This window comes from Chelonoidis abingdonii, chromosome 7 (assembly GCF_003597395.2).
Source record: "Chelonoidis abingdonii isolate Lonesome George chromosome 7, CheloAbing_2.0, whole genome shotgun sequence".
NCBI lineage: Eukaryota > Metazoa > Chordata > Testudines > Testudinidae > Chelonoidis > Chelonoidis abingdonii.
Window position 1 is genome coordinate 104484215 of NC_133775.1, and position 27819 is coordinate 104512033.

Here is a 27819-nt window from a genome sequence, read left to right on the forward strand (position 1 = left end):
ATGGAACAAACCACCCAACAGGTGGCCTGTCAGGTTTAAAAGCTCACGAGCAGCTTCCCTGGTGAGAGCTGGGGCAAAGGCTGGAGCGGTGTGCCTGCTGGAATCCATACGCAGTGCTGGGCAGCCAGGCCTCTCTTGCGTCTCACGCATGGGAGGGAGGCAGAGCTGGGGCAGGCAGCGTCCGGCTTGAAGGGGGTGGCACGAGGCACAGGCCTTTCCAGACAAGCCAGGCAGCCGGCAGGAGCCTTCGGCCCAGGAGGCTGGCTGCATGGCCCGCCCCACTGAGCAGGGGAGAGTCTGGCCCAGGGTTGGGGGAGCACATGGGGCCCGGCTCAAGGGACGGCTCCCACCACCTGGGCGTGGGGCCAAACCAGGCAAAAGCCCCCGCGTCTCAGGGTGTGTGTTCCCCATTCACCGCAATGGGGCGTCCCCTCCCGCCTCACTCCTTCCCAGGGACCCCGCCCCGGGCCGTCCCTCCCCGCCCGCTACGGGGCACAGGACTCCGCCCCATCTCCCTTTTTCCCGCTCTTTCTTGACACCTCCGCCCCGCCCCCTGGCTACAGGACGCTTCCCCCGGAAGGAATCCTGCCGCCGGGCGTGCTCTGACCCCGGAAGAGCTTGGGGACGGAGAGGCACTTCCGGTGCGGTGGCCGGGTTCTTCCCGGTGTTCGGTCGCCACAGGCAGGGAGGTTCCTGTCCCCGTGTCCCGGGCCGGGCCGTCTCCCCGGCATGCTGGGGCGACTGCCCCCCTCGCCGAGCGCAGCCTTCTGGGCCCGCGGCCGCCTATGTCGCTCCACGCTGCTGCGCCGGACTCTGTACCCCGGCTGGGATGTGACCTGCCCGCGCTCGCCCGCTGCTGCCAAGTGAGTCACCGCCCTAGCCGCGGTGCCTTGGCCCCAGCCTGGCCCCTCCCGGCCGCCGCTGGCTCGTAGGGTCTCCCCGGGCTGCACCCGGCTGCCCAGCTCCTGGCGCGCCGCGTTCCCCCAGCAGCCCCGGGCTGCCTCCCGGGCTCAACGGCGCCTTGCTGGCTGAGGCAGCTGTTACCCGTGACAGCTGCCAGCGGTGACAGCGCCGCAGTCCCTCGTGGAGCGGCTGGGGCAGACCACGCACTGCCTGCAGCCTGGGTCTTGGCTAGGAAAAGTGGTCGAGTTTGCATTTTGCAGCTCAGTTTAGGTGGTTGTGTCTTGCCGAGGCATCAGGCAGGTCGGAGGCCTTTTTCTGTATTCTGTTCTGCTGTTGTGGGTCATGTGGATCCCGAAATCTTGACTCTCGTGTACGTACTTAATAAAACCTGCTCCAGAGTGAATGGAGTGGGTACCTCTCTGGATAGAAAGATTATTTAGCCTCCGTGCTCATTCAATGTTTGGCCTTGCTTTTGTGAGCCTGGACAATCAGATAAAGTGTTTTTTGGAACTGTCCACTGAGATGTGGGCTAAAAAAAAAAAATCAAACTCATTTCATGGTGGCTGCCCCCAAATCTGGTGCATAACAGCTTTTAGGTGCTACTACCCTGGACTGGACTTGAATTAGCAATTTAAAGGCAAAAGGGCTGGTCCCATGAGTCACCTAATCTTACTGTTATTACCTTGAATACATTGGAGGTATGGGCTGTACTTATGTCCACGGTGTCCCTCTGTGGTTTTGTACTCTACAAAACTCAAGGAATAAAATTGTAAAAAAAATCTAAATATCTGATCTGTTAATGAAATCAAGGGTCAGTGCAGCCTTCTGTTTATGAAGATGAATTAAAGACAATTTACTAAAACTGAAGTGGTGTTTGAAGTTATGCATTTTTAAATAATGGTCTGTTTTAGCGATGGAGGCTCAGTATGATGGCACTGAAGTAACTGTAGTGATGGAGGAAATAGAGGGCACCTACACCTATGCATCTCCAGTACCATCTAAGAAGAAGAAAAAATACAAAAGTCCTGGAGATCAAGGGGAAAAGGCCAAAAAACCCAGGTGAGCTCCTCTGTCTTCCTTGCTCAGTTAATCTCTGGCTTTGTACAATTTGGGAGCAGTGTTCATTATCTTTTGGTATAAGACTTACCTCTGGAATATACTTGGTCTGGTTTACTTATTGCCCTAAACAATTGTTACCCAGCTCCGAAGAGCACATTTATATCCTATATACAGGAATATAGCCTTACCACTTTGAAATAATGTTATGTATGTACTGTACCTTTCTGAAACTGCTATTGCTTGACCAGAGTCCTGCAGTCTCTGCAATTCCATGGCTGGGGGGGAGGAACCCTCTTTACTGCAGAATTGCACTCAATCTAAAATGTCATTTAAAAAACATTGTAACTGTATGGGGAGCTAAAAAACACCACACTTGTGTTGCCTGTCTGAGTTGCAAGAAGCCTGAAACTGTACCGCTAATGGGGAGCAACTTCGTTCATCTCAGTCGGGTATTGACTGACACCTAATGACAACTTAAAGTATTAAAGGTCATAGCAGACTGTTTAATTTGATATAAAACATTCGTATTTCCATTTTAAACAAGTCTTTTTAAAACACAAGTCTGATAGACTTTCTAGTCTGCTGCTCTGGAGTGTGGCAGAATTAAGGCCAACATAGTCACTGAGTACATGGACACTTAGGTATAAAATAGAGCTGAGTCATGAACAGGTAAAGCACTTACCTTAAATGAAAGCACAAGAAAATAAGTTAGTATTTTCCTGCCTTTAAAATACTATAACCAAGGGCTCCACAATTCAAACAGTTCTCTCTTTGAGCAGGCACCTGCCAACCCCCCCCCCCCTTCCTCCTTTATAGTTAGGGACCTACCAAATTCACAATCCATTTTGGTCAATTTCACAGTCATAAGATTTTAAAAATAGTAAATTTCATGGTGCTATAGTTGTAGGGGTCCTGACCTAAAGAGGAGTTGGTGGCGGGGGGAGAGGGGGTTTGCAGTACTGCTACCCTTACTTCTGCGCTGCTGCTGGTTTCAGTGCTGCCTTCAGAGCTGAGCAGCTGGAGAGTGGCAGCTGCTGCCTGGGAGCCCATTTCTGAAGGCAGAACTGCCACGAGCAGAAGTGAAGAAATAAGCATGGTATGGTATTCCCACCTTTACTTCTGCACTGCTGCCTGCAGAGCTGAGCCTTCATTCAGCAGCTGCCACTCTGCAGCTGCCCAGCTCTTAAGACAGCAGTGCAGAAGTAAGGGTGGCATGGTATGGTATTGTCACTCTTACTTCTGCGCTGCTGCTGGCAGGGTACTTCCTTCAGAGCTAGGCACCAGGCCAGCAGCTGACCACTCTCTGGCCAGCCAGCTTTGAAGGCACTATAGAAGTAAGGGTGGCAATACAGCAACCCCCCTGCAACTCCCTTTTGGATCAGGACCCCCAATTTGAGAAATGCTGGTTTCCCCTGTGAAATCTGTATAGTATAGGGTGAAAGCACACAAGACCATGTCTCATGGGCAGTGTAACCGGGCGGGCACTCACTCCTGCAGCGCCTCCTGCTGGTCACTCCTGGGAATTAGCTCAAATTTGCAGCTGGAGCGTCCTCTGCAGCCCAGTGATCCAACTTCCGGCTTCTGCTACTGGCCCCGTGTCCCTCCCTGGACTCCGGTGCCCCTTTTATGTGGGGTTCTGCCCCCTGGCAGTAACCCCTTTCTCTTAGGGGTTTCCCCTCCCTGGGAACCCTGGACCCCACCCCACTTATTCCTTTTGCTCAGGGTCTGGAACTGGCCCAGTCATTTGCGAGCCCCATGCCCTGAGCGACTGCAGTAGTAGCCTCTTCTCATCATCGGCAAGGGTTGACCGCTGGCCTTGCCTCCCTGGGTTGCACCCCTCAACCCCGTCCTCTTAGCGATTCTAGGCTGCGCCTGGGGCTTTCAGGCAGGAGCTCCCAGCTCCGTACCCTGCTTCACCCTAGGTACCTTGTCTGGTCCCTTGCAGTAGCCAGGCCCTTCTCCCTCTGAACGCAGAGAGAGACTTCCTTGGCTCCTCTGCCCTTTTATAAGGGCTTGTGGCTCAGTTTGGGGCATGGCCCCAGCTGCTGCCACTTCCCCAATCAGCCCAGCCTAAAAAGCTGCTTTCTCCAGCCCCGGCCCCTTCCCTGGGCTGTTTTTAACCCCTTCAGGGCCGGAGCAGGGATCCACCCTGCTACAGGCAGAAACCAGATATCGTGGTCCATGACGTGTTTTTCGTGGCTGTGAATTTGGCAGGGTCCTATTTATAATCCTAGTGGTCTCATTCTTTCTGAGAACCAAGAATCCAGAGTCCACAGCCCTCCTTCCTAGAGCTAGATTAATCTAAACAATCCCTCTATTCCCTGCAGTACTCGCCTCCAACTGCTTACTCAGACCAGCCACAGGCCTTGGCTTTACAGCGCTGCAACTTTCTCGCTCAGGGGTGTGAAAAAACACATCCCTGAGCGCAGCAAGTTACAGCGCTGCAAAGTGCCAGTGTAAACAGTGCCCCAGTGTTGGGAGCACAGCTCCCAGCGCTGTAAACTAATCCCACAGGGAGGTGGAATACCTGCAGCGCTGAGAGAGCTCTCTCCCAGTGCTGGTGCCGTGACCACACTCGCACTCCAAAGCACTGCCGCGGGAGCGCTCCCGCAGCAGCGCTCTGGAGTTTTGACTATAGCCAAGCCCACAGTTTCCCAGGTATCTGTCCTATCGAGAGAATTACTGGCTTCTTCCTTGTATCCCCAGGCTTGGTCTGAGTTAGTCAGATGACCTTCCTATCACATGACCAAAATCACTTTGCCACCTGTGGTGCTGAGCTGATCTTGTGACAAGTGGGTCTGAGGCCCATCTCCTCTTAGAGGACATCCATCCATTTACAGTACCCAATAATTGCATGTTTAATTTGTGATCTACCACTTTGTCCACTAAATGGTTAAAGCACTATTAGTGACTCAAGTATTTTTCACATTTTGTTGAATGATATTGGTCTGTGCACCCTGTCCCCTCAGTCTTTACTTTTATTAATAAAGACTTTTCCGGCTGTCTATGGAAAACAAGCCCATAAAAGTTCTCATTAATTACCCTTGAGGCTAGTACATGACTGGTGGTGCCTTTGTTTCAGGTGTGTTGTTAGGGCATAGACTTTAAGTTCAGTATCCACTTGTGTTTCAGATCTGCTTACCTCCTGTACTATTATGATATATACTTGAAAGTACAGCAGGAGCTCCCCCACCTCCCCCAATCTGAAATTAACAAGAAGATCAGTGAGAGCTGGAGGTTGCTCAGTGTGGCTGAAAAAAGCTACTATTTGGAAAAGGCCAAACTGGAGAAAGAAGGATTGGACCCGGTAAGTCAACTTTCTTAAATAGCTTCACATTTCCTGCCATCCCTAGGCATATGAATCATCAGTTGCTGTATTCTTTGCTTTCTCCTGAAAATATGATGAGTAAAATATTAGGAAAAATCCTGAGTTGCCAGCTATTTTTTTACTTAATGGAAATTTGATGTTGGTGTCAAATAAGCATTGTTTCCAGTGTAGTCAGAGATAGTTGAGATGACCTCTCCATTAGAATTGAAGAGCTTCCCCTTTCCTTTAAATTTGCAAAGCATTTTGAGTCCAATGATATTTGATTACACTGGACTAAGTCACATTATAGATAGTGCAGTACAGTGTAATGTAACCTGACAAAGCACAGTGGGTAAAAGGACAGAAGCAGACTAACTATATGTATGAGATGGATGTTTTAGACCAGTCCTAGAATATGGCTGGCTTGGTGGCAATACAGATCATGATTTTGTGGGGGAGAGACACTTACTTACAGATTTTGGTCTGTAGTCCTGCTTGGGTTAGGATTGTTGTAGAGGCTTGGGGGTGAAAAGAAGGTAACTTCTTCTGTTGCTCCAGCCAGCTAGCTAAGGAGCAGCATTGGCAGACTCTAAAAGGGTCCTGTCCAGTACCTGCTGGTCAGAGGAATAGTGACTTTCTGGCAAGGCCTCCAGGATGAGTGGGATTAATGTAGGGGATAAGAAGAGGGGGGATTCTGAAGGCTCCGTTAGAGATGTGAAGGACTCGCCAGCAATCTGCCTTTGGAAGTTATTTGAACTGTAATGGAGGCACTTAAAAAAAACAAAAAAAACCCACCCCTTATCCATAATCATGAACCAAACCTACTTCCTTCTCTCTATTCCATGCTTTGTCTTGTCAACAGAACTCCAAGCTGCCCACTCTGACTGCTGTAGTTCCAGACATTCCAGGTTTCCGTAAAATCCTCCCTCGTTCGGATTACATAATTATCCCCAAAACCACTCTTCAGGAGGACAGGAGCAAGCAGCATCTAGAACTCTGCGTGGCACAGGGCCAAACAGCATCTAATGGAGTAACAGCTTCCACCATCACCACGAGTGTTGCCCATGATGCCATGCAAAACATCCTTTCTATGGACTCGAGTCATGTTGGCATTTCTGAACAGTGCATTGCCATTGAAGGACTGGCGGAAGAGACTGCCTCATTTGGTCAGTCAGACACTATAGAAGAAGTAGTTGCTTCAGAGATTCTCTCTCATTATGTCAGACCCATAGCAGATAAAATGACTGGAGATATCCTCCTGGATGAGGCTTCTTTGGAAATAGGAGAGGGACATCCATATCAGACAACTAGTGTGGTTATTGAAGAGACTCTGGTTAGCAGCTGCAGAGACATCTCCAATGGGAGCATTGCTGTGGCACAACCCCAGGTTTCTGATGGTTTGTCTGTGGTAACAGTGGTGACTGGGAGGGTAAGCTAAGCTAGTGATAACTAGTAACTCTATTTCTATTCACTTATTGCCTGAATTTTTTCCTATAGTTGCTTAAAATCTTTATAGTTTCAGAGTGGTAGCCGTGTTAGGTCTGTATGAGCAAAAAGAACAGGAGTACTTGTGATACCTTAGAGACTAACAAATTTATTTGAGCATAAGCTTTCGTGGGCTTTAAAATGTTTATAGTGATTCATGCTGGCTGAAAGTGACGTTAATAAATTACATCACTCCTGCCCCAAAGCTCAACTAGATCAATAGTGATGGAAACCACAATTTTTGCTCATTATAAGCTAGTCAAAAATGCAGTGCAGTATCTCCTCTCCTCCCTTCCACTGTTACCCTCAGGCCTAAAAGATGAAGTGCTGGATCAAGGTGTGAGGTGTGGGTTGGATTCCACAGATATACTAAAGCACTGTTCTGTGGTATCTCATCTCTTGTGTTTTCTCTCTCTGTCCCATGTGGCTAACTTCCCAGCTGCAGAGAACTGAATGAGGACTCCTTTCGAATCCCTAGTTGGTGTTAAGGATTCAGTGATACAAACCAGTTTCTGTTTAGGAACAGAGTATGTTACTTTCATAGTGCTCAGATTGTGAAGAGAGTGACAATCTGATAATCCAATCTGCAGAACGCTCCTACTAGGCCTTCACTCTTGAAATCCTGTTAGTTGTACTGCCGGTACCTCACTGTTCTACTGTATGATATGCTCTTAAATCTGATGTTAAAGAGACCCTCAATAAAAGGTCAGAACACAGCTAGCTAGATGTGTCCCCCTGTCTGTTGCATATGTTTTCCTCTTCCTCTTTTTATTTTTAGGATACAGATGAGAGCAGCTCCTCCATGCCCACCACACAGTTTATTATGCTACCTCTCCCAGCTCACTCTGTTGTGGAGAACCCAACATCAATCAAACTGGTGAGTAAAGTAGGAGCTTGTACGTTTCTCTTAGGGCTTATCTACAGTAGTCTATGGAACGTGTTAGTACCTTAAGGTAGACAAGGCACACTAACTTGTTTACATTAGTCTGTTAACATATATTGGTACATATATTGACACCTTTCAACTCCTAGCCTGGATGTAGCTTTAAGACGTTTATCATGTTCTGCTCCTTTACCCTGACCAGATGGCAATAAGTTCCTGTATACTCTAGTGCAAAAGCTTCAGATAAATTTAAAAAAAAAAAAGAAGTTTTATAATGAATTTGGAAACAAATAATGCAGTCAATACAACCACCTTCTGTCTGCTTATTTTGATTATTTTAGGCTGTCTTCATGTTTTTTTGTAATGCCGCATGACTATACTGTATAGATTGACTGACTGAGGAAGATGGAGGAGCTGGTAACTGTACCGAGATACAACTGAGGCTTTTGGTACCTAAGGAGAAATGGAAGGCAGTTCAGTTTTTTGTTAAAATCATCATCCGTGAGATATTTCACAATTTAAGAGTCACCTTCAGATATTAGTTAGCACCCACAGCGATGAATAGAGTACTTCACGTGTCTTAGCTATTTACAGAGAGGTATGGCAATGAATCAGCTTACGCTTGGTTCATGTTTCTTCACTTTCATGAAGGATTGAGATAATTTTTAAAAATGCAAGTGTAGCTCCTGCAGCAAGGGTTATATCTTGTGCCAAATTGCACAGCCGCAGAAAATATGGGCCTTGATAATACTTAGTGATCAGTAAAGGGACCTAGACTTCTGAATCTCTAGGTTCTGACTATAACCCTGACTTTCACTGACCTTTTACAGGCAAAATATTTGCCCTTTGTGTGCATCAGTTTGTCATCTGTAAAATGTGTAGTATTACTTGGTTTATGGAGGATTGTGGTGGTTATAGAGTTAATGTTTGAGTGCTTACTGGTAGAGAATGATGATTGTGATGTGGCTTTATGTACCTAATTCTGCAAAGAAATTGTTGGCAACCCTTTTGTTTCAGACAACTACTTACACCCGCAGGGGCCATGGAAACTGCACCAATCCTGGTTGTTCTTTTACTTATGTCACCAGACACAAACCACCAAAGTGCCCAAAGTGCGGGAACTTCCTGGGAGGGAAATGGATCCCAAAGGTACCTTTCCACATGACTTTCTTTTATTTCCAATGACTGAGTCTGAGCTGGAAAGTGACACTTGTGTGAATTCCTGTGAAACCCCAAAGTCTGTGTGCGGGACAAGTCAGAGACCTGGGGAAGTGAATCCCTATCCTTTTCTGCCAGTGTCTCTGCTAGAGCAAGTCACCAGTGAGATGGTTAGACTTGTTTTCTGTCAGAACTCTTTTCTGGATTTCTTGTCTCTGTGCTGAGGTAGTAATCATGAATAAAAGGGACAACCTTGTGAAGCCCTGACCCTTAGACAGGACACTGTTCCTTTCTTGATTTCTGACTGCCACATGATGCCAGTATTTGAAAGGTGCCCACCAAACCTGCTTATAGCATCAAATGAGCTTAGTGACTCAGTTCAACTACTTGTCTCATAAGCATTGTCTTGTCTGGTATGGAGCCATTTTAGCAGGGTAAGATTCCACTACAGCCATTTTACCATGATCTCAAAGGGAAACAGACAGACTTCAAAATACAGAGGAAAGTTAAATCACTTGGGCACCAAGCCACAAGAACTTCAGAATCACCATCCTCCTCCCCACTACAGTCTGGGTCAGCAAGGTCCTATGTGTAACAGACCTGGCTGCTCACTTAGTATGCTTAGCTCCTAGATTGCATGTGGTGGAAAAGGCAGCTCTAGGGAGCTGTCACTGTAAAAGAGAGGGCATCATATTTAGAGAAAGCAATGGATGAATGAGTTCTCAGGTGGCTACTTTGATAGTAATGCTGATGTCCTGAGTGGGTTTAAAAAATGACTAAAGCCTGGTCTATACTTAACATTTAGAACAACCTAGCTGTGGGAAAAAAAGATCACACCCGAGTGCCATTATTAAGCCAACCTAAACCCCAGGAAAGATGTGGCTAGGTTGGCAAAATAATTCTTCCATTGACCTACCTACTGCTGCTCAGGAGGGTGGATTACCCACATGGGCTGGAAAACCCCCTCTTTTGCCATAGCATGTGTCTACACTATGGCGCTACAGCGGCGCTGCTGCTGTCGCACCTGTAGTATAGACATGGCCTCACGCTATGCAGTGACAAGTGTTTGTGAAAAAGGCATGACGAGAGAGAACACTTTGTATGTAATGTTAGCAAGGATCTCAGTGTATGAGGGGTTAATGTTTGTTCTGGCTTTATATACACGTGTGTTGCTCAGACCCTTGCCTTGCTGCTCCTCTAGCCAATGTTAAGTAGCCATCACCAAATCAGCCAGGATATGAATATGTTTTGGATGTGAAAGTCTGAAGCTCTGAAACATCTGGGATGTTCTGATGATCTTGTTCTCTTTCTAGGAAAAGCAACCAAAATGCAAAGCTGAGCAGAGTTCAGGTATCCCCCTCAAAGTGCCAGGGGCTAAAAGAAGCCAGCAGCTCGTAGCCACAGAGAAGGCAGCTGCTCAGGAGGATGCCACCAAGTCTACTCTGGAAAGTTCTGAAGCAGTCAGCCAGCTACTGAATGCAGTGCCTATTCAGGAGCAGATACAGGACACTGAATGGGAAGAAGTGATCATCTCTGAGGCTCACATCCTTGCAAACAATGTGCAAGCCCAGGACAGAGGGAATGCAGCAGCAGTAACGCTGGCTAAAGATAGTGATGTGCAGGGCAACTCCTTAGAGCAGCCCGAGAAAGACAACATAGGGATAGGGTCACAGCCATCTGCTGAGATGACAAGTCCACTTGCCAGTCCTACTGCCACTGTAAAAAAGCCAATGGGGTGAGTCAGTTTTGAGTGATTCATAGAGCTGTCATACTGAGCCATCACTTATGTGTGGCAGTGTTCATGGTACGGATCAGTACTGGCACCTGAGCTTCTTGGATGGCTTGTTTAGGTAACAAGTGAATCAGGATAAATCCAAGGTCAGAGATTTGTTCTCCAAAAACATCATAGCTATTCGTTTTGGTCTCTTCCATTCTACCGTCTGCCATGGTATATGACTGCGCTTCACTGACATAGTGAACTTTTGCTACAGCTGCACTTCTTGTCTTTCAGAATTGATGCTCTTGCTGCTGCACCCAAAGGACAAGAACTGAAGAGCAAACCAAAACCCAAGCCCTCTTTACTGGCTGCTGCGAGACCCATGAGAGCAATCCTACCTGCCCCTGCTAGCTTGGGGAGGGAAGCCTGCACAGAGCAGCTCAGCAGCCGACAGGGCTTTCCAAGTAACGGTAAAAGCAAGAAGCCATCCACAATAGGCATAGACAGCAGAAGCTCCTTAAGCATGGGGAGAAGGAGGCAATTAGCACATGGCATGTTGTGGAACGCTACATTTGGAGTGACTTGCTGGCTTGGTGTTACAGTGTTAATGCTCTACAAAGACCTTTTAGAAGTACTTGTTTGGATTACAGGTGGTTTAGAGTTTAGTGGGTCTGTTGTAGTCACCAGTGGACTCTTTACAAAGTTAGCTTTTGACAGCAAAGGGCTACTTCACGTGACCCCTCAGCTGGACAAATGGGATTTACAAAGCCTGATTTGATCAGTTCAGGTTCAGAGGACAGCAGCTCCACTGCGTCCCATGGCTGCATTTGCCAAAGGTGTCAAAGTAAAACAAAAAGCAGATTTCACACAGTTAACCTGCTGTTTCCTTTCCTTCAAGATAAGCATTCTCCTGTGAGAACCTCGGGCCTGAAGCCCAGTACGCTGAAGCAATTGGGTCAGTCTGTCCTACAGACATCTAGCATTAGTGAGCGAAAGGTGAGTGATTCTTGCTTTTCCAAATGCACGTTCTCTTGCACTTGGATTTCTCTGCTAGGTTCAGAGTAGGATTTCACTCGTCGGACCTGAATGTGTAGAAACTGAGCATAAATCTGGTAACCCCTTGATGGGATTTGTGTCTGTTACTTCGTATGTGAGATTTGAGGCAGCATAGGCTAGTGGTTGAAGCACAGGACTTTGGAGCCAAGAAATGCTGAGATCTAATCCTGGGTCTGGTGCTCTGTGGCCTTGGACTAGTCCTTCCATTTGCTTCTTTGATAACACCTCCTTAGTTATCTCAAAGGGGTATTTTGGGGATCTGTTACTGCTTTGAAGATGTGGTGTGTGATAGAAGTACTAAGTATTATTCCTGCATGTGTGCTGTGAGACTGACTGGTTAAGAAGCAGAGCTGTTGGAATAAGGCTGAATTTTAACCCTATGATTTGGGGGGGGTGGGGGGAGTACTAAAATCCTTTGTTACTTAAAGGTGTTCACTAGTCTTTTAAAGCCATTAATAGTTCCTGCCTGTGAGCTGTAATTAGTGCCAGGTCTCTCAAATGTCTGATTTATATGCTTTTCCACCCACCCTCCCCCTCTTCAACTGCTTTCAATCTATAGCTCCACAGCAGCCCAACCGGCAGGGCATCTCAGGTGAAGGTAGTGGAGGTCAAACCAGACGTATTTCCCTCCTATAAGTACAGCTGCACCGTAACTTTGGTAAGGGTCTTTTGGTCATTTGATTCCTGATGTGAGGCATCATTGAGCCTGTTTTGAGAAGTGACAATATTCTTGAAAGGCAATTTGCTTTCCTCTTCATGGTTAGTGCTTTGGACCTGATAATTCTAAACTTGACAAGGCTGTTGTGCATACTCAAACAACCTCTTCTGGCTCTGCAGTCTGCTCCAAAGGCACAGCTTAGGATTTGGCGCTTTTAATTTTTAAATGCAAGTATTGTCCATGTAATGTGCTGCATTAACAGCACTAAACATCTCAGGCTCCTGCATGGGTAATGGTAGGGTAAACTTCCCTGCATGGCAGTACTAATATCTCAACTCTATCCTGGAGGAGCCATCATTAGTGGGAAGAATGTAGGCCAGTTTCCATGCTGATGAAATATTTCTCTTGAGACTGCCATAAGAAACACCTGCAGTGGTGGTTTTTGTGAAGTGACACCTCTCTAACAGGGCGTGGCCTGAGAGGTCAGATCCAGCTCATTTTTTTCCATGAACTGCTGTGCTGGCTTCAGCAGGTAGGGATTTCAGGTCTCTACTGACCTGGGCTGTGTTTGAGCCAGTGACAAAGTTGAACAGTTCTGTGTGGTATTACAAGTACTCTAAGTCGCACACTCCTTGTGACTGGCTTCTCAGTTAGGCTTATCTCTCTAGAATGGCTCTACTCCTACAACTTTCAGGCTTGCACGGAAATATCCTGGCTCCTCGTGTGAGGGAAAACTCGTGCATTAGGTGTTTCACTGCTGACTTACAACAGCAGCATTGAATTAGAAAGTTTAGTGTTGTGTTGAAATCATATGTGCTACCAACCCCTTAAAAACTGGATTTTTCTTGGTGCCCTTAAGCAATTGTAATTCCCCCTTGCATTAATTCAGGAGGGTCAAATATCCTATTATTGTGGAATTTGTTTCCTCTGCTGAGTATCTGTGGTATTTGAAACTAGACTTAAAGCATACAGATTCATTGAACTGGTCCTCAAAGTAAGTGGCCATGCCTGTGGTTTATCCCCTGAAACTAAGTGTTAGACATTGCTAGAATAGCACATCCTGTTCCCCAGACTTCTGTTGTCTTGAGCCTGTTGGCATATGAAAGTAAGATAGAATAATGTTTTGCCTGTCTCTTTCCAGGATTTGGGATTGGCAACATCACGTGGCAGAGGGAAGTGTAAGAACCCCTCCTGTAGCTATGTATACACAAATAGACACAAGCCGCGGATCTGTCCCAGCTGTGGCTACAACCTCGCCAAAGACAGAGCTGAGAAAACTGTGAAATCCTTGGTGAGTTATGTTCTCTCACTTGTTGAACTATTGAATTTAACTGTATTTGGTCTTTTAGATTCATAGATTTCAAAGCCAAAAGAAACCGTTGTGATTATCTAGTCTGACTTCCTGAGTAACACAGGTCATAGAATTCCCCTGAATAATTCCTAGAGCATACTTATTAAAAAAAGCATCCCATCTTGATTTTTAAAGTTGCACGTGATGGAGAATCCTCCACAACATTTGGTAAATTGTTCCAGTAGTTAATTACCTTCACTGTCTTTTTTTTTTTTTTTTTTTTTTTTATTACCACATTTCTAGTCCAAATTTGTCTAGCTTCAGCTTCTAGCCACTGGCTAGTGTAATACCTTGCTGTAGTCTGTTGGCTTTCTGGGTTGTCTGTAGAGCTGGTTGAAGCTCAGAATTTCCATTCTGTGGGAAATTGACAGTTTGAAATTTGTGTTTGCTCTGAATTAAAACAAAACCAAAAATTAAAATTTTTCCACAAAAATGAAATTGTTGAAAAAATTTAGTTTCAGGTTGATAGCAAGTTAGGTTCTGATTTTGACTTCAAAAAATTTCTTTGTTTCTAAAGGACTGTTCACTTCAAAGTAAAAACATTAATTCCAAGAAAGTCTAGAACTTTTCTACCCTATTAAACCGCTTGTGTAAAAATGAAAAATTTATCAAAATTGACATTCTTATCTAAACATGTAGATTTTGATATAACAGCATCTGGTGACTGAAAAATGATCTGCTGGAAAATTGTCAACCCACTGTAGATGTGTAGTGACCTCTTTTTGGGGCTATTCACTGCCCACAGCTGTGAATGGTAGTTTTCACTGAGAATAGGTACTACAGACTAATTGAACTCAATCTTACCACTGGGGCACTCAGCAATTAAAAAAATGCCTCATGGAGGATTTGCCCCATATTCATCTGCTCCTAAGACTAGTGAGCAGCATCAGCCTTGTCTGATTTGTGCAGTCTGAAGGAGGTGAGGTTCCACTTCTGTAATCTGATGCTGCCTTTGACTGAGCTACAGTGGCAAATGTCAGTTCATTGTGTACTACAACGTCATGTTTGCAAGAGCTTGTAACTCAGATTTATGCTGCACCTGAATTGTTGGCAGATAAAGTCTCAGCTAGGATTGTCTTTATTCAAATTTAAAAAATTGCTTTGGCTACTCTATCTAAAAGTGCTAATAATGAACTCTGGTTTCTTAAGCTGCTTTTTTGCCACTGTGAGCAAATATCTGCTTCTGGATTTTATAAATTTAGTTTTGAAGGTCATTTGTGTTTTTGGTTTTATCCAAAACAATTTTGCATGTAAGAGTTTGCCTTGTTCTTACACGCTGACTGAGCCTGCTAGGTAAGCTGGCTGCATGCCAGTCTGTACAGTAAACTTGTTTACTTCAGAGTAAAATATGGCTGAAGGACAAAATTGTTCAGCATACTGTGTGAAAGCTACCCCCCTCCGAAAAAAAACACCTCAAACAACCCCATGTAAAACGCTCACATAAACAGATACTTAAAGAACATAGTGCTTTCCTTTAACTGCTTCCTTAATGCACTAAGATGGGTTGGCATTTTTGAGAGAGACTCTGGTTTGGTTTTCTCCTTGTTTTTTTGCACTTTTTTGTTTTGGTCACAGCTATAGCAACCTGTAATATGGTGGTTTTGGTTTTTTTGTTCTGGAATTAATGCTGTCTACCCTTTTCTTGACAGGCCATTTATCTTATCACTAGGCTAGACAGAAACACAAGCTGAAGCATTGACAGGATGGTTTGTTTTATTGATTACAGCCTCTAATCTACTTAATGTTCTTTCTGTCCTGTTGAGCCCCCTTGTGTTTTGATTCTTCTTCTCCTATGTGCTTAGTTCCTTGAACGTCTAGTCACTTGTATTTCCATCGACTGCAGCATCATCACTCTTTTTTTTAATTACAGTGCATTCAGTGCTGGACACTTTGTTTTCTCTTAACATTCAGTAGCTAATCACCTCCTCTGTGGATTTTTATCTTCTATGGACGATGCATTGTGTCTGACCATGTTTTGTAGGGGAAGAGAATTTATGCAGTTGCCTGTAGTTAAGTAAATAGTTTGCAGAAATGTTAGTGTAGATACCTTTGCTGTGCTCACCCCGTGCTCTCCATTATCCAGTCTATATGATAACACTTCATCACCAAATTTTCTGACGGCCTGCAAAGGGTTGTTGCTCATGCAGGAGCTGGTAAACGATGGTAGGTGAGGTTTACTCACTCCTGCATTCTACCTATTTTTATAAAGCAGTTCTACTGAAAAAAAATAAATAACCCAACCCTTAAAGCTATGAGCTGCAGAGACAGTGCACTGTCTAGCAGAGCAGGGGACTGGAGTCAGCATTTCTGGATTCTGTACTATGCTGTTCTGACCGAGGACAGATTACTTAGTATACCTCTCAGGACTGTTGAGACTTCATGATCAGCTTTTTACTCCATATTTGCTTGACAAAATCCAAGTGACGTTTTGGCTCTCTTTCTAGGAGGTCAGCTCTGGTCTTCCTGATGTGTTGAACACCAATGAACCCCTAACACAGTCTCAGAAAGAGATCCAGCGCCAATCAACACTGCAGCTGCTGCGCAAGGTAATGCAAATCCCAGAGAATGAGTCGGAACTGGCAGAGGTCTTCACACTCATCCACGAACTCAACAGCTCACGGCTCATCCTGTCCAACGTGAGTGAGGAGACGGTCACCATCGAGCAGACCTCCTGGTCAAACTATTATGAGTCTCCATCTACGCAGTGCCTCCTCTGTAACAGCCCTTTGTTCAAAGGGGGACAGAAGTAAGATTCTGTTTTAGATTTGTGACTGTCCTATTCACCCTTATTCTGATGTTCTGTATTAAAAATGTCTTTGAAGAAAACACTGCCTTATCCTCTCCGTGTGAAAGCCATTGCAAACACCATGTAACCTGCATCTCTGTAAGAAGTGCACGTTTCCCTTAGCTCCCAAGATCAGCCCTTACTCACATCAATGCTTATGTGAGTTTGGGAGTAGAGGTATTGTAATATGTACTAGGCCCTTTCTGCATCTGGGGTGGGTGATGGTGTTGAATGTAGTTCTTCTGAAAGTGAAGGACTTGCAAATACTACCCAGAAGGAGAAAGTGTGTAAATCTTCTATCCATGCACCTCAGTCCTGATCCTGTAGTACCATCTGCTTACTCCAGTTCTATATCGTGTCATAGCTCTGCCTGACCTGCAGGATTTCTGTTACTCAAACACTTCAGTCCTGAATGCTCACACCCTCGTGTCAAACTGTGTCCAGGCATGAAAGCTGACACGTATTAATCCTTGTGCAGCTACCATCTTTGAGATTAACTCCAGATTCTTTTGAAGTGCAGCAACGATGGTCATCCTGTCACAGCTCTTGCACTCTTTTGCTCGTTAGCTTTCAAATGAATGCTTGAAGTTTAACACACGATGCATGACCACAACCTTAAACCCTCTTCTTTCATTGAATTACTTGTCCCTATGGCCCTTTTTGTACTTTGAGATTTAGGAGATTGGGTATGAGCTGTTTCTGGGTTAATCTGATCCTGGAGAAAAGTTTCACACCCTGGAGGTTTGCTTTCCTACAACAGGCAAGTTCAGTGGGTTGAGTGAACATTAAATCTAGATTTAAATCTTATTTCACATCAGCTTCTGGTTGCTAATCCCATTTAATTTCTCCATTCCTGATGCTTTGTGAAGTGCACAGTGAGGCAGAGGTGAAAGATGCAGTAGTGTAAAGCTGCAGGATTACAGATGTGCTGTAATACCACATGTTCTCCCTGTTCTCATTTTGTTGCTGGTCAGAGTGCGTGCTGTGTGGATTCTGTTAGTTGTGGTGGATCGTGCATAGATTCTCAAAGTTTAGCCTAGCTCTGAGTTCTAAAGACAGAACCAAACTGATGGTTTTGGAAAGAATCTTGGCAATCAGTTGCCTTCCTATCTCCTCAAGTAGTGGCTGGTGTGGTTGCTCGCTAGTGGGATAATAGCGTTTTGGTTTTCTTCCCCTGCTTGTATGTTACAGTTCTCTCGCTGGTCCGCAGGAGTGCTGGTTGCTGACTGCTAACCGTTTACAGGTGGTTACTGCCCAGGTCAAAGTGTGTTTGAATCTGCAGTGCCTGGCCCTGCATAGCTTCACGGATATATACACAGGTAGGAAAAAACAAGCCATCAGTGGGCTAATCTATAGAGACCAATATGCAGAAATCTAGGGCTTCTGGACTAGGACAGAAGAGCCCTCCTTGTACAGAAAAGATCTCTTCTCTATACCCTACCAGACTTGAATTTTTGGATCAAGAAGTGAACTGCCGCTCTTCCTTACTGAGGTATATGTTAGTCACTATAGTGACTGAGAGCACACCCCACTCGTCTTTGTACTTGCAAACAGTAAATCATTCTTTCTGTGTTGCAGACCATGAGTGCTCAGGCTCAGCTGAAAAATTCTGAAATTCCATGAGCTTTCCAGCCCTTGTTGGCTGAGGGAATTGAAGCTGGGATCATTGTAGGTTTTGTAAAGCAGTGCAGGGTTGGGTGCTGTTACAATTAAAGGCAAGACTCGAAACGGAGCTAATCCTGCGGTAGTGCAAGGAGAGGGAGTACACACCCCAGAAGACCTTTCTAGACATAATGTATTTGACCTTCTAAACCAAACTCAGCATGACTCGTTTAGCAGTAAACAAGTGTGTTTTATGTTCGGTGTCTGTGGAATTCTAAATCTCCCCCAATAACTGCTGTATTGTTTGTTAAATTGCAGGCCTGTTCAACGTGGGTAACAAGTTGTTAGTGAGCCTGGACCTTCTGTTCACTGTCCGAAACCATATTAAACTTGGAGAGGATCCCAAAGTGGCAGTTGGCAGCATCCTGGAATCTGTGCAGGAACAGACTGGTAAAGTGCTCCCCTGGTCCTTTCTCGAAACAGTGACTATTCTGAATTTGCTGACCTCTCTCTTCTCTGAGAATTGTGTGGAGAGGTATTTGGGTTTAATTTTAGGTCAAAGTAGTAAGTGACTATTGGATTATAAAACTCAGTCTTTGAGGATTAATGTATTTCTGTTGAGCTGAGTAGGATTCTGGTTTTGAAAGAGGCTTCTACTGTGTGTGTTTAAAAAGATACTGAATTTTCTGTATCCAGACCAAAAGAAATGGCTCTAGTTAGCAATGAGTCAAATGTATTGTTTGGTGGCTGCCATCTTCTGTGAAAGGGGCAAAACTGCGTCTCCCTCTGAATCTTTCACCTGAAGTCTACTGGCTCCATCCCCATCTTCCCAGCATATAACATCCTGCCTGGGCTTTCTTAATGTCTCCTCTGCAGAAAGGAAGGGCTCTTCCTTTCAGTGACAGTTTGCAAGCAATAGGGGTGGGCTTACTCTGGCAGTTAATCTGTTTGCAATGCTATGAACAGCAGGGAGTGAAAGAGGAGAAAGGGGAACATAAGGCCTGAGTTCTTTGTTCAATCAGGTGAACCAGGCAGCTGGCCTGGAGACTTCACAGTGTGGTGAGTTCAGGCTGAGAAGGCAGCTAGGGTCCTAGGTTAGGTCTGGAAGGGAGAGCGATCATAGATGCCTGGGGGGTGGGTGTTTGGAGCTATAGAATGTCACTCACTGGGCAGATGGAGTTGTGGCTGGAAGTGTCCAGGTGATTTTGGGAAAGTGACATGGCACCAAGGAATAGTCTTCAGGAAGTGAGATCCGAGCCAACCTTAACCATAGGCTTACCGATGACACCGGTGTTTCAGTGTTAATGTTATATTCTTTCTGAACCTTTATTCATTCAGCCTTTGATAGAAAATGGCCCATATAGCTATTAACATCCACCTTTCCAAGCAATGGAACACGCTGATCTTTGCTTCTTGAAGTGCTTTGGTTAGGGGTTACTTGGGTTAATTTAAAACCTGGTTTATCTAAAAATCCTTCCTGGGGGATGTTTCACTTTAAAATGGATTGAACTATGTGTCTGCATCTTGTTTGCAACATATCACTGACAGTCTTCGTGAGTTATTGATGCTTGTTCTTATTAAGTGGGGGTTTTATGGTCATACTCTGCTCTCTGAGGAATCCAGAAACATTATATGCATCTCTCTTCTGGAACTGTCCAGCTGCCTCTGTGAGACTTTTTCCTTATCAGTGATCTCAGCAATTGAGATTCCCAAGGGGAAAGACACTGACACCCTGAAGTAAAATTGCTTCCAAGAACTACTATAAATTCCTCTTGTCCAGCTGTTCAGAGAGCTCGCCTTTGAAAGTACTCATGTTAGATCCAGACTTGGTCTGTTGTTTAGAAAAGCTTTTCAGCTGGCTGCGGAGGGACTTTGGACTAGGAAAGAGCCATTTCAAACAGTACCTTTATGATCAATTCTCCCCAAACGTTTCATGGAGATAAGTCTATGGAGTGTGCTTTCTCTGAGTAATGAAATGTGTTTTTGTTGGTGAATAGTGTGCTCTGTCTCCATTGGCTTTAGGAAGTGAAAGCTGTGTGAATGCAGTTTGAGTAAACAGTGCAAATGACCTTAAAAGTAACCTGCTTTTTTCTTCCCAGAGAAAACCCTGAGCCCCGAGGAACTGAGTCAGCTCCAGGAGCTGCTGTGCAGTGGCTATTGGGCCTTTGAGTGCCTCACTGTTCGGGACTACAATGATATGATCTGTGGAGTCTGTGGCATTGCACCCAAGATTGAGATAGCCCAGAGGAATGCAGAAAATGTCCTGGCACTAAAGAACATTGAGGTATTAGACAAAAGCTGGAGGAAGCATTTGTGACAAAGCATGTTTCTGTTCTACTGTCGCACCCCTGAGCAATCCCCACATGTGCAAAAGTGACTCACCAGTTAGTGCCGCCTCGTGGCTGGGTGCAGAATTGCTGGGCCTTCCCTTTGATTGCCTCCTGTTGGTTGCCTCAAATGGTGTCTTCCGTGGGCTAGCCCTTAGGCCATGTAAACGTTTTCTTCCTTTCTGGGGTATCTAAGTCCAGCTGTAACACAGGCCCCACGCTGGTTTCTCCCAGCTGGCCTCTTTATAGTCCCTTTGGGCCAGCAGCAAAGTCCTTCCAAATCAATGAGAATTGCACTCTTCTTTCGCAGAGGAGCATATTCTAGAGCTCCAGAATAAAACACCGCTAAATATCTTTCACGCCTCTCTGGGCTTTAGCTTCTCATCATCAGCTCCTGGTTCCCCTTATGGAATACTGGCCCCAGGACAGCTTGCTGGAGCCCAGCCCTTTGTTTCAGGGGACCCACCACAGAACCTAGCTCCACTCCTGTGGCTTAGCTCTCCAGCCACAACCCAGCCCCTAACTGCTGGGTTTCCTCCCTTTTAAAGTCCTACACCCAGCACAGGTGTGGCAAGGTAGGGCTAATTAAAAAGGGCTGGCTAACCCCAGGTCTCTTGGCTATAAAGGGGCAGACCCCCAAGTAAAGTCTCTAGAAGACGTTTGCTCAGTCTAATCTTAGTAATTCATAGTCATTACACTCAAGGGCTTTGTCTAATGTTTTCTGCTGATGTCTAACAGGAGCATGCAGCGTGACCCAATGCCGTCCACATGTTGTCCTCTCTTGTGGGGGAGAGAGTGGAAAAATAGGGTGTGTCCTACTGTTTCACACCATTGATCCAACAGGATTCTGGTGTAAGAGAGCTGAGAGGAACTCTCAGATCACCATCCTCTTATGTATTGACTTAGAAGCCTCCTTCTGATTTTGTTAGTAGCAGTTTCTCTGAGGTGTCATGGGGTATTTTCCTAACACACAGGGAAGCAGATAGTGTTATGTAGTAAACCCTGTTTCTAGTTAAAGTAAATTGGTCTGAATCCTTGTAGGCAGAAAGGTCCTGTGGACTCCAACCCCATATACAGTAAGGAGACCCTTGGCTCCTCTTCGTACTCTGGACAGTGTGCGTGTTAGCCTTATGCTTCTGTTTCAAGTCACAAACGGATACAGAGCTGTTTAGAAATGAAGCATGTATGCTGTTGAATATATGATGTTTGTTCTCTCACCTCTGTTAGTTTACTTGGCCGGAGTTCTTGTCATCCAGCGAGGTAAATGTGGAAGATTTCTGGTCCACGATGGAGACAGAAGTGATAGAGCAGGTGGCGTTCCCATCTAGCATCCCGATCACCAAGTTTGATGCCTCTATTGTTGCCCCCTTTTTCCCACCACTGATGAGAGGAGCTGTGGTTGTCAACACTGAGAAGGACAAGAACCTAGATGCACATCCGGTGCCAGGTAACTCACTGCCACAGAGCCCCTAGGACTGCTTTGGCTAGGGGTGGTACTGCTGGTGGATACCTGTAGGTGACCCATCTGCAGTTAAGAACTGAGGGTTTTGTTACATGATGCTCTAAAGAGAAGTGCTTGGCACTTAAGGGGAGGGATAGCTCAGTGGTTTGAGCATTGGCCTGCTAAACCCAGGGTTGTGAGTTCAAAACTTGAGGGGGCCACTTAGGGATCTGGGGTAAAATCAGTACTTGGTCCTGCTAGTGAAGGCAGAGGGCTGGACTCGATGACTTTTCGAGGTCCCTTCCAGTTCTAGGAGATTGGTATATCTCCAATTATTAAATTAAAATTAAATTTATTAAAATTAAAGCACTTCCTGGTGGAGTCTTTAGATCCACCAAAGCCATAGGGGGATGTGTAGGTCAAGTTTTGGTACTTCTAATTATGAATTCCAAATGGGGGACTCTGTCTACTCAGGGGAGTCTGAATGCTTAGCTGTGATCTGCTGGAGACAAGATACAGGGAAATTTAAGTGAACATCCCATTGCTCCAAATAAAGTACATCAAAGTCTATAACTGGAATGCGTGTTCAGAATGTTACATGGAGATTAGTCACTCAGCACTTGCTGAAACTGTTAGAATATTCTTCATTCTGTTTTGTGAAAACTTGTATTCTGTAGCTGCAGACAGTACCTGTTTTGTGCTGCTGCTGACACACCAGAGGGGAGTGTCTTAGGTCTGTATGGGGAGTAAAAGGAAGAGAGGATCAGATGATGGGCATAATACAGCTCCGATACCACAACCTACATTTATTTCTGATTAATGCCTTTAATGTGCTGGGTCAGGACATCTTGTGTTTTAATCATATAGAATAGTGGGCCATGAGTGAATAACTTGCATCAGAGTTGGATTCACCATGACCGGCTCTTTCCTTACAACTCTGGTTAGTGGAGACACTGAAACTTTACCTTGCCTTGGAGAGAACTGACTCCCAAGGCTTATTAACTTCTAAGGGGGAATGAATTAAAAACAAACAAACATTCACCTCTTCATTCCTGAACTGAGTTTGAATTCCAGGGAAAAGGCGCAGGGCAGAGTTGATGGTAGCATGCGGCCCTCCTGAAGCAGAAGGTGGATAGTGGCCAATTTTGGGGGAGGGAACTGGAGCAGGAAAGCTGGTGGAGAAACAGGAGCATCAACCCTTGGAAGTGGCTGGCTGGCCTAGGAGAGGGGCTGCAGCCGGGAGCGAGCACTGCACACTGGAGGAACAGCATGCTGGCAGGCCTGTGTGGAAAGAGAGTTGTGGAGACCCAAGTGAAGGGGTAGGGCTGGAGCTGCTGAGCCAGCTCTTAAAAGAAAGGGACTTGCAATGCAGTGGGAATGCAGCAGACTGGTCTCCAAGCTTGTCTTGATGCCCACTTAACACTTTAATCCCAACAAGTTATTTGAGAATATTTGGAAAGACTTTGAGCGCTCCTTTGGTGACTTGGTCCTCCTGACTCCTAGAATTGGTGTGTGTTAAATGTCATGATTCTGTCAGAATCCAGAAAACCTCATTAGAAAAGTAAACATCTGCTGACTCAATAGTTCAGTAACAGGCTGGGCTTTGCCTTTGGTTCTGGGACTTTCTACATATTCCGCCTTTTCACTGTAGCCTTGCTGACTTCCCTTGTGTTTCTTGGCTACCATCCACCGACTTCTGGAGAAACAACATGGTCCTTTCCCTTCTGAGGGTGGATGTTGAGAATGCTTTCTGCTTCTGCAGGTAGTGGGAGTGCTTTGGTGAGGCTGCTTCAGGAAGAATCCTGCAAACTGGAGCAGATCAACTCTTATAGTGAGGAAGAGCTGCAGTATTTCTTGACACAGTGCAGCATCCCCTGGGGGGCAGCAGACACGAAGGTAATAGGCCTATTCCCTGTTCCCCTGCCGTGCCCCCACCACATCTAGATTTGGAAGGGGGACCATCCTCATGCCTACTTGTAAGACAAGAGGAGGTGGTGGTTATTCAGAATGACAATATGAGAAGTAACTTTTCACCCATTGTATTTAGGAAGGAAAGAGGTGATTAGAAAGAAGGAGACCCTGCAGATTACAGGGTAACTGACAGGTGGGGAAAAAAATTCAACCCTAGTGGGCTGGAAAATGGAAACCTATAATTTATTCTGTCAGGGGCTTCTCATCTTGGGGTTGCTTGTCATCCTCATGGTACTGAGCAAGGAATTAAAAGGCTGTTGGTTACCATGTGTTTAAATACAGTGTGTGTCATATTTCACTTACAGCCATGACCTTCTTTGGAGAGCCCCGGGCTTTGATTCTTAATTTAAATATGGCCTTTTCTCTTGGTCTCTCTGTTCTTAGGACCAGCTCTGTTACTCTCTCCTGGCTCTCTATGACTTTGTACAGAATGGGGCAGATGCCAAACAACCCCCAGTCCATCACACAGGAGGCAAAATCTACAAAGTGTGTCCACATGAGGTAAGGCAAGCTAGAACTGCATTGTGGCTATAAGGTGTGATTGACAGATGCTTAGACAATAACTTGACTGACACATGACACACAAAATGTCGTCTTGTTTTTTTTTCCTGTCTCTCGGAAGAATAAATAGGAGGCTGAGAGTAGGCAGGTGGTGAATTTTGGGTTCTTGTTTTCCACGTTCAGGGGTGAAGAGAGATGAGCCAGGTTCTCTCTTGGGGGTGGACTTTGCCTTTTAGAAGCATTCATGCCACGTTGCCTAGTAGTAAGAGAATGTTTGGTGTTGAGTTCTTGATTCTGCCACAGAGGTGGGATTGGAAATTATTGTTCCTTGCCTGGGATACAGTTGGCTTGTCTGGGGAGGAGAGAGAAAATCTTAAACATGAGGTTGCTGAGTCCAGGTAGTTTCCAGATGCACTGAGGAGAGGAAGTGTAACACTGGATTTGTTCTATATTCTATGTTGTTCCTTGGAAATTCTCCTTTCTCAGCTCTAGTACAATGCACCAGACCAAAAATTCACATTTGTCCTCTTCACTTTCTTCCGAGGTGGTGTGTGGCTCAAAGTACATTGTGAGAGGGGAAAGTGCCCGGGACCATGTGGACCTGCTAGTCTCCTCACGCCACTGGCCACCAGTCTATGTGGTGGATATGGCTTCTTCGGTGGCATTGTGTGCAGATATCTGCTGCCCTGACCTGACTGTTCAGATGTGGGGGAAAAAACAGGGATGCTTCTCTGATCCCATGGAGCCCCCAACGGTTAGTTAAGCTGTTCAATCTATGCTGTCTGTGAGGATAATGGGAATTTTCAGTGTTGGTATCTGTATTGTGTGATCTGCAATTAATCATGGAGTTTTGAGCACTACATTCTGCCTATTAAGATGACTGAACCTTTGGAGATGGATGTTACATGACCTGCCCAGTGCTGTGGCTCACTTCCATATTGCTCCTGAGGAGGGTTACAGACACATTGTACTGTCTGTATTCCATGACATTTGCACTCCTCACAGGGTTGCTGGTTTACCAGCGCAGTCCGTCTCTTGAATACCGTAGCTATCCAACTCACGGACAGTGAAGATGTGACGCATCCTGTATAACATGACCAATAGACAGAGTTATTACTTACCTGATAGGGAGGCTGTGGAGTCAGAACATCACTGATGTGCTGCTGATGTTTTAAAACTGTGTGGTGGCAATGGGATGTACGAGACCCACCCTTCTAGGACTTTGGCAGAAAGCCAAGTATATTTGCTTCCATCCTGCTCCAGGTCATTTATTCTAGTCTCTTTAATTCAGGGAAATTTTAGGGCTTTATTTTTTTTTTTTTTCCTTGGGATCAGGCATGGTTGAGGGAAACATGCCAATCAGCTGGTATGTGTGCAATCTTTTTTCCTCTCTCTCCCTCAGTGTGTGTCCTGCCCGGAGCTGTTAGACCAGCACTACAGTGTAGATATGACTATAGCTGAACACTCTGTCCAGCACCCAGTCACCAAATCCACAGCCCGCCGAATTGTTCACACCGGGACAGAGCGGAACAGCCAGAGTGATGCAACTGCTCGGCACCGTTCCATCTCACTGTGCCAAGAGCTAGAGCCTTACAGCGCCATCATCACTGCCATCAATGACAGCAAAACCAGCAACGTCCGCCAAAGGTCCATCACCTTCAACAATGCCACCCACTATTACCTCTACAACCGCCTGATGGATTTCTTCACCAGCAGGGAGATAGTGAACCGGCAGATCCATGAAATCGTGCAGAGCTGTCAGCCCGGTGAAGTGGTGATCCGGGACACGCTGTACCGACTGGGAGTGGCACAGATCAAGACAGAAACAGAGGAGGAGGAAGAGGAGAACCAGGAAGATGATGGAGAGGTTGCTGAATAAACTGCTCTCAACTGGTGGTTAGTCCCTTTCTAACCATGCAGATGAGCGTGCTGGGCTGCCTCAGGATCTTGGCAGACTGGCCAGGCTTAACTGTGGGAGGTAGTTGGTTTTTGTTTTTTTAAAACAAAGAAGCTGAGATACTGCTGACTTTGACTGCTTATACTGACCAAAGAGCCATGTGCTTCCAGAGGATCATGATTGCTGCTGTGAGCATAAGTTCCATTAACATCCTTGCTTACAGGATGGGATTCCCTTCCAAGGTGCTTCTTGGACCCAGTGATTTGTTGTGCAATGTGCTGTTCTCACACAGCAGCTGGGTGGGGTGAAGGTGGGGGGATCAGTTTCCAGTCCCTGGGAATGTCTGAGATGGAAAAGCACAGGGTTGTGGTTTTTGTTTTGTTTTTTTTCTTCCATGGATCTTGTTTGCTGACCTTGTTAATATCATCAGTACAGGGTTGGGTGAGGAGGAGCAGTATGGAACACCCACCTTTGCTCTGAATGGAGTAACATCATACACTGACATTCCTGCTTTGGAATCACCCCTTCCATCTGGCTATGCATTCAAAAGGATCATGTTGAGTGGCCTGCAGCTTTAAAATAGTTACGTCTGGGTAGCCTCACGGGAGGTGCTGGTGCCCAGAACTGAGTTAAGCAGTCATCTGGGGTGCTCCCTGCTGTTGTCCTAGTTTCAGTAACAGTGCAGTAGTGCAGGTATTTAGCCTGTGGAGAGGTGGGTCTGAGTTTCTAGGCCTGTTAGTTCCTTAACAGGAGGAGCAGTAATAATTATTTAGCTCTTGATGGTTATCTTCGTTACCGAAGAGTTGAACTTGATGGGTTGCCCTTGACTTGGCTAGCCAAGGACTAACAAACTTCTTTAAGGACTGTTTTGAGCTGTCTAAGGTGGCAAATCAGTAAGGCGCTCGAATTCCACGCACTTCTTTTTGGGCACTTTATTCTTTTAGCTGTTACATCCCATTCATGGACTTTGAGGAAAATTTATATTTGTCCTACAGTTGGGGCTGAATGGCAAAAGACAGCCATGCAGCACTAACAGGAGGCAGTGAATGCAACGTAACCAGAGAGGCCCACAAAGAGAGATTTTTATAATCCTCTCCCTACTGAGACTGTGGTTGAGAGGGCTGCATCCACTCTGCTTTCTGGGCCCTTTGCAGAGTGTGGTAACCCATCCTGCCATTATCCCCACAGCGCTGTAAACCGTAAATGGGTCCGTGCTATCTATACACTGCTCTCACGATTTTCCTTTGATGAGCCAGGTTGAGTCCCCCTTCCCTCCAGCATATTTAAACAGCAGCTCAAACCCTGTTTGTATAGCTGCTTGCATTGTCCACTGACACCCTTTCTCTGCTGCTGGCCATAAATCTCAAAATACACATGTTTGGTGCGGCTCAAACAAGGTAGAAGGTGGGATACTGGAATGGTGGGAAACCAGGAAAACTTCCAGGAAGGCTGTTCCTTGTGTCGTCAGAAGAGTGGAAAAGAGACTTGTGGTGTGGATGAAAATTCCCTTCTGTGAAGGGGAACCTACTGAGTACCATACCATAAACGTAAATGTATTAAGTCTGAGCAAATGCAGTAATTATGGTTGGGGGTTTTCTGTTTAAAAATGTTAATTTATTATAAAAGACATTAGTGACTTTTTTCAGTCAGTGATAAATTTTAATAAATTATCTCCAATTTTTTGGGTGAAACTATGACAAAGTGAGTTTTTTATTAAC

The 27819-nt window shown here is 45.6% G+C and overlaps 1 protein-coding gene across 2 annotated transcripts; it reads left to right on the forward strand.

The window, feature by feature from the left end:
- Positions 1–626: 626 nt before the first annotated feature.
- HMGXB3 (HMG-box containing 3) lies at positions 627–27792 on the forward strand. Of its 2 annotated transcripts, XM_032772147.2 has the most exons (20): positions 627–863; positions 1815–1962; positions 5095–5269; positions 6132–6698; positions 7533–7631; positions 8655–8786; positions 10109–10530; positions 10807–10982; positions 11411–11508; positions 12128–12226; positions 13368–13517; positions 16022–16323; positions 17554–17681; positions 18283–18414; positions 20064–20248; positions 21519–21738; positions 23495–23628; positions 24088–24204; positions 24749–24958; positions 25607–27792. In XM_032772147.2, exons 2-20 carry the CDS (start codon positions 1817–1819, stop codon positions 26081–26083), a joined length of 3969 nt encoding a protein of 1322 aa, XP_032628038.1. In that variant the 5' UTR covers positions 627–863; positions 1815–1816; the 3' UTR covers positions 26084–27792. The 2 variants fall into 2 exon arrangements, with proteins under 2 accessions (XP_032628038.1, XP_032628047.1); XM_032772156.2 differs by lacking the exon at positions 12128–12226 and having other exon boundaries at positions 669–863.
- Positions 27793–27819: the final 27 nt, after the last annotated feature.

What these genes read in the sequence shown, in the direction of transcription:
- HMGXB3 (XM_032772147.2), top strand. Translation starts at nt 1,817, where the DNA reads ATGGAGGCTCAGTATGATGGCACTGAAGTAACTGTAGTGATGGAGGAA. An exon ending in ACCCAACATCAATCAAACTG is followed by an intron (nt 7,632 to 8,654) that starts GTGAGTAAAGTA and finishes CTTTTGTTTCAG; the next exon opens with ACAACTACTTACACCCGCAG. An exon ending in ACTGTAAAAAAGCCAATGGG is followed by an intron (nt 10,531 to 10,806) that starts GTGAGTCAGTTT and finishes CTTGTCTTTCAG; the next exon opens with AATTGATGCTCTTGCTGCTG.